This window comes from Podarcis cretensis (genome assembly GCF_951804945.1).
Source record: "Podarcis cretensis genome assembly, chromosome: 8".
NCBI classification, from domain to species: Eukaryota; Metazoa; Chordata; class Lepidosauria; order Squamata; family Lacertidae; genus Podarcis; species Podarcis cretensis.
The window spans coordinates 76777065-76788052 of NC_137177.1; the positions used below are offsets into that span (position 1 = coordinate 76777065).

The following is a 10988-nucleotide window of genomic DNA, read 5'->3' on the forward strand; positions in this document are numbered from 1 at the left end:
CCCGGAGGTGCTTTCGAACTGCTAGGTTGGCAGGCGCTGGGACCGAGCAGCGGGAGCGCACTCCGCCGCAGGGATTCGAACCGCCGACCTTTCGATCGGCAAGCCCTAGGCGCTGAGGCTTTAACCCACAGCGCCACCTGCGTCCTTTTCCTTCTTTACAGTCCCAATAATCCAAAGAAGAAACAACTGAAGTTCTAAAAGGTCTTTTAGTTTCTTTTTAGCATTAAGCTTTTCCCAACTTAATACAAAGTCTCAGAGAGGGTGCAAGAAACAGTTTCCCTATTTCTTCTATGGTGTAACGTTTACATGCATCACTTTCAACCTTAAAAACAATATCAGCAGTTTGGCAGTTTGACAGTTCTTCTTTACCCTGGCAGCCCACAGATTTGGTTTCTTCAATTATTTATAAATCCCAAAGGAAGAAGGAAGATCCAGTCAGAAAATCAGCATAGATACTCCGAAATTGTCTCTTTTAATCCCTGCCAAAAGTTCAATAGTCTGCACGATAATCCAATCTTTTTTATAGTTCTTTCAAAGCGCTTCCCGCTTGTCAAACTTTGCTTTGATCTCTTTAGCACGGTCGGGAAGCGGACTTCCTGGTTACGTTTCCCGTTTTCAGCCAAATTAAATACTTTAGTCCCGATAATTTTTAAGTCCCCTTACTCACGGGTTGTAGTTGCAAATCTGATGTTCCAAGAAGAAAGGTCGGCGCTCAGCAGCAGCAGCCGCGCGGCTTTGCTTCCCGCAGAAAGAGCAATGAACTCACAGCACCGCTCACCCTTCCACGTTCCGGAGCCCCTTACGGGGTTCCTTCTCCGTTTCTGGGGGGGCTTCTGGCGCCCGCCGAGTCCCACGGCCACGAGCTCACTCTGCCCGTGGTTTTTCTTGATGGGTCGCCGCTATGCCGCAGCGAACGACCCTTTTCTGCGGAGCCCCTCTTCAGAACACGAAGAGGGCCGCCATTGCTGTTTCGCGCCGCCTCCGGAAGTGACATTAGAATTTTCAAAGTTCTGGGGTATTGAAGAGGATAAGGATTTTAAAATTGTGACTGCTTTCAGATTGGGAAGAGTGACGAGGAGGGATAAACCCAGAGACTGTTTGATCATTTTAAGATCTAAGCAAGAGAGAGATAAAATATTAGGCCTTCATTTTGGAAAATCACTTGACATCCACGGCAACAGAGCTGAAATTTACAGAGACATACCAAAACAGCTTTTGGATCTTAGAGCGACGTATATAGAACTTGCAAAATTACTGAGAGGCAACTCAATTCCTTATAGGTGGGAGTTTCCTCAAGGACTATCCTTTAATTTCAAAGGAAAGAAAGTTAAAATTAGAACAGCAGAAGACCAACAAAAGTTCTTGAACGACCACGAAGAGGATCTACAGAAAGGGACAACAGGAGCCTGGCCACCACCACCGCTTACACCTATACTGGCACCTACACCCTCGGGACCAGAGGACCAAAAGAAAGGGACGTCACCACAGGACCAATAGATTGACCCAGGATGTCTCTGCAGCTTCTTAGTTGGAATATAAATGGCGGAAATTCCCCAGAGAAAAGAAGAAGAATTTTTCACATATTGAAAAAAGAACAATTGGACGTCATCTGCTTGCAGGAAACACATGTGACCAGGCTCCATAGAAAAGTCTTGATTAATAAAAGATTAGGCCAAGAATTCATCTCATCGGATAAAGTAAAGAAAAGAGGAGTGGTGATTTATGCAAAGGAGAGCCTGTCACCAAAATTTTTATTCAAAGATGAGCAAGGAAGAGTTTTGGCTATTGAAATACAGGCCCAAGGAGAAAAATTTTTGCTATTAGGAATTTATGCACCGAACGAGGGGAAATCAGAATTTTATAGGAAACTACATGAGACACTCCTGGACTATTTGGACTACACCAACATCATTATGATGGGAGATATGAACGGAGTGGTCTCTACAAATATGGATAAGACACAAGACCTAAGTCTAACAAAAGATGGCAGACTACCCAAAACTTTTTTTGAACTAACTGACAATATGGACTTAATCGATATTTGGAGGACTAAGAATCCCTTAGATAGAGAAGGAACTTTCTTTTCTGAGGCTCATCTGTCATGGACAAGAATAGACTAAATATGGACAACTAGAAGGCTGGCACCTATGATTAGAAAAGTGGAAATCTGCCCCAAAACTTGCTCCGACCATAACGCTATGAAAATGGAATTAAGACTTACTCCAATCGGCTCCTTTAGATGGAAAATGAATGACACCCTATTAAGAGATCAGGAGATTGTGAAGAAGGCCCAAAAAACCTTGAAAGATTATTTTGAAATAAATTTGAATACTACGGTGGAAAGGAGAACAATCTGGGATGCAAGCAAAGCAGTTATGAGAGGGTTTCTGATACAACAGAACACGATAAAGAAAAGAATCTGGAATGGGAAAAAAGATAAGATTTTAGAGAAGATAAGAGATGGAGAGAAAAAGTTGAGATCTAAGCCAAAATCGAAGGAGATCTTGAGAGAAATTAAATTTTACCAAGCACAGTACGCGAAACTGATAAATCAAGAAGTTGAGTGGAAAATTAAACAAATGAAACAAAGATCATTTGAATCAGCTAACAAGTGTGGGAAACTATTAGCATGGCAATTGAAAAAGAGACAAAAATTGAATACAGTCACCAATCTAGAGATTGAAGGGAAAGATATCCAGAAACCCGAAGAAATTAGGAAGTGTTTCCAGAGATATTTCAAAAAGCTCTATACTCAAGGGCCACAAGAGGAGAAGGAGATAGACCAATTTTTGAAAACAAATGGTTTACCAAAACTTGCCCAGGAAAAGAGAACAATCCTGAATCATAAAATAACACAACAAGAAATAGAGGGTGCCATCCAGAATATGCAACTAGGCAAATCTCCAGGTCCGGATGGGCTTACCTCCAAGTATTATAAGATACTGAAAGATTATTTGATACAACCATTAATGGAGGTATGCAATCAGATTTTGGAGGGGAAGAAGGCACCGGAATCGTGGAAAGAAGCCTTCATCACATTGATCCCTAAAGTGGAAACTGAAAAGACTCAACTTAAGAACTACCGTCCCATCTCACTCCTAAATGTGGATTACAAAATTTTTGCAGATATTTTGGCAAGTAGATTTTAAAAAGTATTAAATGAAGTAATTCACAAGGACCAGGCAGGCTTCCTCCCAGGAAGACATTTGTCTGATAATACTAGGAATATTATTGATATTTTGGAACTTTTGCAAACCAACATTAATACAAAATCAGTGTTAATTTTTGTTGATGCGGAGAAGGCCTTTGATAACATTTCTTGGAGGTTTATGAAGAAAAATTTGGAAGGGATGGGAGTGGGACGGGGGTTTGAAAATGGAATAGAGGCAATTTATTCAGAGCAGAAAGCTAAACTGATAGTAAACAATGTGGTGACAGAAGAATTTAAAACTGAAAAAGGAACACGACAAGGTTGCCCCCTATCCCCTCTGTTATTTATTTCTGTTCTGGAGGTGCTTTTGAACATGATTAGGGAAGATCGGTTGGTACAAGGAATACAGGTCGGAGTGAAACAATTTAAATTGAAAGCTTTTGCAGATGATTTGGTTTTAACACTACAGGAGCCAGAATCTAGTACGAAGAGAGTGTTAGAATTAATTTATGAATTTGGTCGGGTAGCGGGGTTCAAACTGAACAAGCAAAAAACCAAGGTTTTGGAGAAAAATCTGACACCTTTGGAAATAGATGGGTTTCAGAAAGAGACAGAGTTAAATGTTGTTAAAAAGGTAAAATACCTAGGGGTAAACTTGTCTGCCAAAAATTTGAATCTATTTAAAGATAATTATGAAAAATGCTGGTCAGAAATTAAGAAAGATTTAGAGATCTGGTCAAGATTGAAACTTTCCTTGTTGGGTCGAATTGCAGCTATAAAGATGAATGTATTGCCGAAGATGTTATTTTTGTTTCAGACCCTACAGATCGTGGACAGAGTGGAGTGTTTTGGGAAGTGGCAGAAAGATATTTCTAGGTTTGTCTGGCAGGGCAAAAAGCCCCGAATAAAATTTAAAATATTAACGGATGCAAAAGAGAGAGGGGGGTTTGCCCTGCCAGATTTAAGGTTATATTATGAAGCTGCGGCTTTCTGCTGGATGAAAGATTGGTTACTCCTTGAGAACACTGACGTCCTAGATCTGGAAGGGTATAATAATGTTTTTGGATGGCATGCATATTTGTGGTACGATAAGGTAAAGGTTCATAAAATGTTTAAAAACCATATTGTCAGGAAAGCTATATTTATGGTCTGGACAAAATACAAAGACTTATTGGAAGGTAAGACCCCAAGGTGGTTATCACCAGCGGAGGCCAAGGTTCGAAAAAAACCCAATATGGAGGCCGGATGGCCGAAATACTGGGAAATAATAGAAAAAATTGGAGATAATTGGAGGCTGCAGAGCTTTGAAAAATTAAAGAATAGGGTGCAAGACTGGTTTCATTATGCTCAAATTCAAGAGGTTTTTAAGTCAGACAAAAAAATAGGATTCCAGGTGGAAAAATCGAAATTAGGGACAGAACTGTTAGAACCTAAGACCAAGGCGCTTTCGAGAATGTATAACTTGCTGCTTAAATGGAACACCCAGGATGAGATAGTCAAATCAGCCATGATAAAATGGGCTCAGGATATTGGGTACAACATTATGTTAGAAGACTGGGAAAGGTTATGGACCACTGGAATGAAATTCACGGCATGTAATGCCCTGAAGGAAAATATTATGAAAATGATATATAGGTGGTACATGACCCCAGTCAAACTTGCAAAAATATATCATCGGTCTGATAATAAATGTTGGAAATGTAAGGAGGCTGAAGGGACATTCTTTCATCTTTGGTGGACTTGTCCAAAAGTGAAGGCCTTCTGGGAAATGATCTATAATGAGTTAAAAAAGGTGTTTAGGTACACCTTCCCTAAGAAACCAGAGGCCTTCCTCCTGGGCATTGTGGACCAAAAGGTGTTAAAGAAGGATAGAACTTTTTTTATGTATGCAACTACAGCAGCAAGAATACTCATTGCAAAATATTGGAAGATACAAGACCTTCCCACGCTGGAAGAGTGGCAGACGCAGTTGATGGACTATATGGAACTGGCTGAAATGACTGGCAGAAGTTGTATGAATGTTAAGAATCTGCATGACTTGGAAATTTTAGCTCCTGCAATTAGACTAGGAAAATAGAAAGTTAAGTTATAAGTAAGAAAAAGTTGAAATTTAAAGTTATTTTATGTATTATCTTAAGGTATAAATATTTGACAAAAGGTACTTTAAATTTTGGGACGCAGGTGGCGCTGTGGGTTAAAGCCTCAGCACCTAGGGCTTGCCGATCGAAAGGTCGGCGGTTCGAATCCCTGCAGCGGGGTGCGCTCCCGCTGCTCGGTCCCAGCGCCTGCCAAACTAGCAGTTCGAAAGCACCTCCGGGTGCAAGTAGATAAATAGGGACCGCTTACCAGCGGGAAGGTAAACGCCGTTTCCGTGTGCGGCTCTGGCTCTGGATCTGGCCAGAGCAGCGATGTCACGCTGGCCACGTGACCCGGAAGTGTCTCCGGACAGCGCTGGCCCCTGGCCTCTTAAGTGAGATGGGTGCACAACCCCAGAGTCTGTCAAGACTGGCCCGTACGGGCAGGGGTACCTTTACCTTTACCTTTTACTTTAAATTTAGAAGTAAAACACTCTGAAAGATATAAATAAGATACGAAACAAGGTAATAATTTGCTGATATGTTTATTGTAAAGAACGCAGGGTGAGGGAGATGTGGGGAAGTCCAGTTAGTAACCTAAAAATGTATTTTGAAAGTTGGATTGTTTTTCTTTCTTTCTTTTTTCTGGTTTGTCCTTCTTTTTCTTTTCTGTAAACTGAAAATGTAATAAAAATTTTAATAAAAAAAAAATGTGTACATCAGTCGCTTGTATGAAAAGAGTTAACACCAATTGTATATCTAAAAACAATTAGCAAAGCAATTATAAATACAAAAGCAGTTTAAAACAGCAATACGTAATAAAATCAGTTCAAATCCAAGACAGATACCCAATGGGGTAAAGATTTTTGAAGTCATAGATCCATCTAGCTCAGTATTGTCTACACTAGGCTTCCTCAACCTCAGCTCTCCAGATGTTTTTTCAGACTACAATTCCCACCATCCCTGACCACTGGTCCTGCTAGCTAGGGATCATGGGAGTTGTAGAAACATCTGGAGGGCCGAGGTTGAGGAAGCCTGGTCTACACGGAGTAGTATAATCCGAGACATCATTGCATCCAAGGAGGGCCCATTGAGTTGAGATTCCTGCATTGCAGGGGGTTGAACTACCTGGAGATACCAGGGATTGAACCTGGGACCTTCTGCATGCAAAGCAGAAGTTCTGCCACTGAGCTACAGCCCTTCCCATAAATAAACCAGTGGGTTGCCAAGCGTCTCTCACTATTTGGGCATCATTTATGTGTTGTTGTTACTGTTGTTCCCACCCCTGTGCTCAGATCGCACTGGCTTCTATGAAAAATACGGGGTCATCCGCGACATCCACCAGAACCACCTCACTGAGATCTTGATGTTCCTCGCCATGGAGCTCCCAGCAAATATCAGCAGCTCCGAAGACGTCATCCGGAGCAAGTTGCAGGCTTTCACGTCGCTCCAGAGCCCAGAGATAACCAGCGCTGTCATTGGCCAGTACGTGGCATACAACAGCCACGTGAGGGAGGAGCTTCAGAAGGGGCAGGACTACTTCAGCAGGACTCCAACCTTCGCAGGTAAGTCCAGTGGGGGTAAGCGTGGCCAAGTACAAAAGTCGGAAAACACCTTCCCTGGGTGCAAAAGAGGACGGGGCTCTGGCACTTTTAATAGCTGCTTGCCTGTTAAGCGGCACTTGGTGGAATTCCTTGTTAAAGGTACATGAGCCCTTCTCCACCCGCCCTGTAATTTTTGTATCTAAAATAAAAGATATAAAAAAATAATATCAATTAACAGCAACAACCTCACCCCCTAACAAAAGCCCCTGGGCCTAAGCTATATGCCAGTCCAAGAGTCTGTTCAGCAGCCTCAGCTTTTGTAGCTGGAGTCAGTCAGTCAGGCCGGTTGGGGAAAGCCCACTGAGTCAGGGAGCAGGTCTTCCAGGACCCACAACCAAGACAGTTGCGACGTAACAATAATAACAACACTTCTGCATCTTTTGTTTCAGGTGTGCTGGTTCACCTGGACAACCTCCGCTGGGAAGGGGTCCCTTTCATCCTCGCCTCCGGGAAAGTCCTGGATGAACGGATCAGCTATGTACGCATCCTCTTCAAGAACCGGGCCTACTGCACCCAGAACGAAACGATGTGGGACCCCGAGAGCAGCCAGTGCAAGCCCAGGCAGATCATCTTCCACATCGGGCAGGGAGAGCTGAACTCGCCCGCCATCCTGGTCAGCCGCAACCTCTTCAAGCCCACCATGCCAGACAGCGGCTGGAAGGAAGTCCGCAACCGCCCCCAGCTGCGCATCTTCGGACAGCCCCTCTGTGATTACTACGTCTACGTCCCCGTAGCGGAGAGGGACGCCTACTCAGTCCTGATCTCCAGGATCTACTCTGGCAAGAAAGAGTCCTTCATCACTGTGGAGAACCTGCTGGCATCCTGGGCGTTTTGGACGCCACTACTGGACGGGTTGTCTAGCCAGGTCCCGCGTTTGTACCCAGGGGGGCGGGAGAACAAGCAGCTCCTGGATTTTGAGATGGTGGGCAGGGAAGTGTCCTTCGTGGCGAAAGAGACCATTGAACTGATGGACGCGAGGGACGAACAAACCCCGGACAAGTACAAGACGATCCAGTCCAGGTTTCGGCAAAGCCAGCTGATCACCGCTTGGTCGGAGGAACTGATCAACCGGCTGGCATCGGACATCGAAGCGACGGCGGCAAGTGCTGTCCGGAGGTCCGGGGAGTTCCACATGGCACTCTCGGGAGGGTCGAGCCCCCTGGCTTTGTTCCGGCAGCTGGCTACGCGTCACTACGGTTTCCCATGGAGGCAGACCCACCTGTGGCTGGTGGATGAGCGCTGCGTCCCTCTTACTGACCTGGAGTCCAATTTCGGCAACCTGCATGAGCAGCTGCTCCGCCACGTCCGAGTCCCCTACTTCAACATCCACCCCATGCCGGTGCACCTCAACCGGAGGCTCTGCGTGGAAGAGGACAAGGGCCCCGAGCTGTACGCCAACGAGATCGCCGCCCTGGTGACCAACTCCAGCTTCGACCTGGTGCTGCTGGGGGTGGGTGCCGATGGGCACACGGCCTCGCTCTTCCCGCACTCACCCGTGGGCCTCGAGGGGAGCCAGGGCGTGGTGTTCACCGAGAGCCCAGTCAAGCCGCACCAGCGCATGACCCTCACCTTGCCGCTCATCAACAAGGCCAAGCGGGTGTCGGTGCTGGTGATGGGGAAGGGCAAGCATGACATCGTGACAGTAGTCAGCAGGGTGGGGCACGAACCCAAGAAATGGCCCGTCTCTGGAGTCAGCCCCAGCTCTGGCCAGATAGCATGGTACGTGGACTATGAGGCACTGCTTGGATGATGCCCCGGTAGTTCTGCCTTCACCTCCTCCCCCTCCCCCTTTGCCTGTCTTGGCATTCAGGATATCGGGCAGCTGTTGCAGCTGTCTTCAGGAAAATTCTTCTGTCTGGTGGCAGGGAGTTCCACTGGTTGTTAATGAGACTGTATTTTTATTTTTGTTTAAAGAAAGATCTGCAGACTAAGGCCTGTCTGATAACCTGCTACTTCCGACAACAGCTGGCCTTATTTCACCATTGGCCCGCAAACTTAAAAGCAGGATGTGACAAGCCCTTCAGGTATGTCCCTAATGTGCTACACTGCCACCGTGCGCAGAGGATCCATTTAGACATCATGGCTCATAGCCCTTGATCAACCCATTCTACCCTGTGGGATTTGTCTAATCCTGTTTTGTTTGGGATTTTTAAAGCTGTCTGTGCTGATGCCTGTTCCCACATCTTGGGGCTGTGAGTTCCGTCGGTTAACGATTGGGACCTGTGAGCTTATGAGTGGTGGCTTTAAGAGCCGAGATGTCCTCCTGGCTCTTTCTTCTGCCATGCTCAAGTCTCTTCACTGCTGTGTGCCTCACTTTCCCCTCTCCTCTAGAGGAAAAGGAGGGGGGTCTTATAAATGATCTGCCTCTCACAAATGCCCTAAAACATCCACAGTGGAAATCACTGTTTAAATAGCCCTTTGGAAATTTGTAGGTTTTGGCTCCTGGTAAATGGCTCCACGGTGCATCTCTCCATATATAGATATAAATATATGAAAGATAGTGTGTGTGTGTGCGCGCACACACACACGTGCACAAATACACACGCACTGTGCTGGTATACAAACATACCCACAACTCCTCTTCTGAATAATTCATGCAAAGGGAGCCGATATGCAAATTCATGAACTTCTGCACAACCTGAGATCTCACTTTGCACTGAGCAAATTCATGAACTTTTGCACAACCTGAGATCTCACTTTGCACTGAGCAAGTCCTCCTGCAGAGTATTAAAACACCAGCCGTCCCAAAAACCTTGTTACCTCCTGTGAAAGCTGGATTGCAGCCTGATCCAGGGAGGAGGAAAGCTTTCCTACGCCTGATAATTTCAGTGTCCTTAGGTGAGCCTAGCTCAATGCTGCATTGAGGTGCTAGCCTAGGGGATTTTCTCATCTTTGCAGGGTGGTGGATGTCAAAGCCAGTTCCTAGCATCGAAGCAGAATGGCAAAAAGAGGAAAGATGACTAGATTCTGCCACAAGGTGGTGCTGTTACATGAGTTTTCCACTTTTTCTTGTTAAGAGTTTCTTTTAAACTAGGCTTAAAAAAATAGTGGCTTTCGAAGTCTCTTTTGTGTTCCTACTGATTTTCCCATAAAATGTGGCATAGGACTGCATGAACGCAAATCGCAGCCACACCATACATTCCTACATTGCAGGGGTTGTACTAGATGACCCTCAGAGTCCTCTCTAGCTCTGCAACTCTATGATTTACACAGCACACGGTCCCTCTAAAATCCTGGGAATGCTAGGTTACATATCAGAACTACAATTCCCAGCACCTTTAACAAATGGCAGTACCCAGGATTTTTGAGGAGAAGCCATGGAATCATAGAGTTGGAAGGGATTCCAAGAGTCACGTAGCCCAATGCTTTGCAAGGCAGGAATCTCAACATGTGGCCCCCAATCCAATCTGAAACCATACCAGCTTTGCAAATGTGCTGCAGTTTTATTGCTGAACCACTAGGAATTGTGCATAAGAAATGTGGTGTGGATGCGACCTGAATTTCATTGCCTAGAGCTAGGGGGGGGGCCTGTGCCCTCTCCCATTGTTGGGAGTACACCTCCCATCATTGGCTGTTTTTAGAGTACGTAAAAGCAACCACTGTCCACTCTCAGTGGAGCCCGTGTTCCCTCCCTTTCTTCAGGAGTCTGGTTGAAAAAGAGGCAGGCTCAGAGCAGCGGCTCATACAGAGATGCGACAGGCAGCCCCCCTTGTAAGCCCCTCTCTGTGGTGGCAGTGATGGGATAAAGCAATTCCACCATGGCAGGTGTACCTACCTACACAGGCTGGCCTTTTTTCTCTCCCCCAGAGCAGTATATCATACAGAGATGCAGCAGGAAACCTCCTCTGAAGCCACCTGCTCTGGGATTTCTCTTTGATTAATTCAGTTTTTCCACATCAAAGTTTGGGAATTACTGCTTTAGTATAAGAGATGTGTCTTCTTTAAATACTATCAAACTCTGTGGGGATTTGAACAGAGGCTCTTCAGATTTCCTGCAGCAAGCCAGCTGCGGCTTTGACTACTACTGCTGTATTTAAACATTTACGGGGTAGGAATGCCCTCTACAATTGCTTAAATGACACAATTTTTACTACGTCTCATTTAAAAAGTTGTTTTTGTAAGTGAACACTGGAAATAAAACTTTTTAAATTTTATAAA

General features: G+C 45.1%; 1 protein-coding gene across 2 annotated transcripts in view; it reads left to right on the top strand.

Annotated features, from left to right (window-relative positions):
- The window catches only part of H6PD (hexose-6-phosphate dehydrogenase/glucose 1-dehydrogenase), a 25712-nt gene extending 14724 nt beyond the window's left edge, over positions 1-10988 (top strand). For both annotated transcript variants that reach the window (XM_079986905.1, XM_079986904.1), the window contains exons 4-5: positions 6522-6791; positions 7220-10988. In XM_079986905.1, coding sequence (XP_079843031.1) covers positions 6522-6791; positions 7220-8580 — 1631 coding nt within the window. In that variant the 3' untranslated portion in view covers positions 8581-10988. The remainder of the gene's footprint in view (positions 1-6521; positions 6792-7219) is intronic.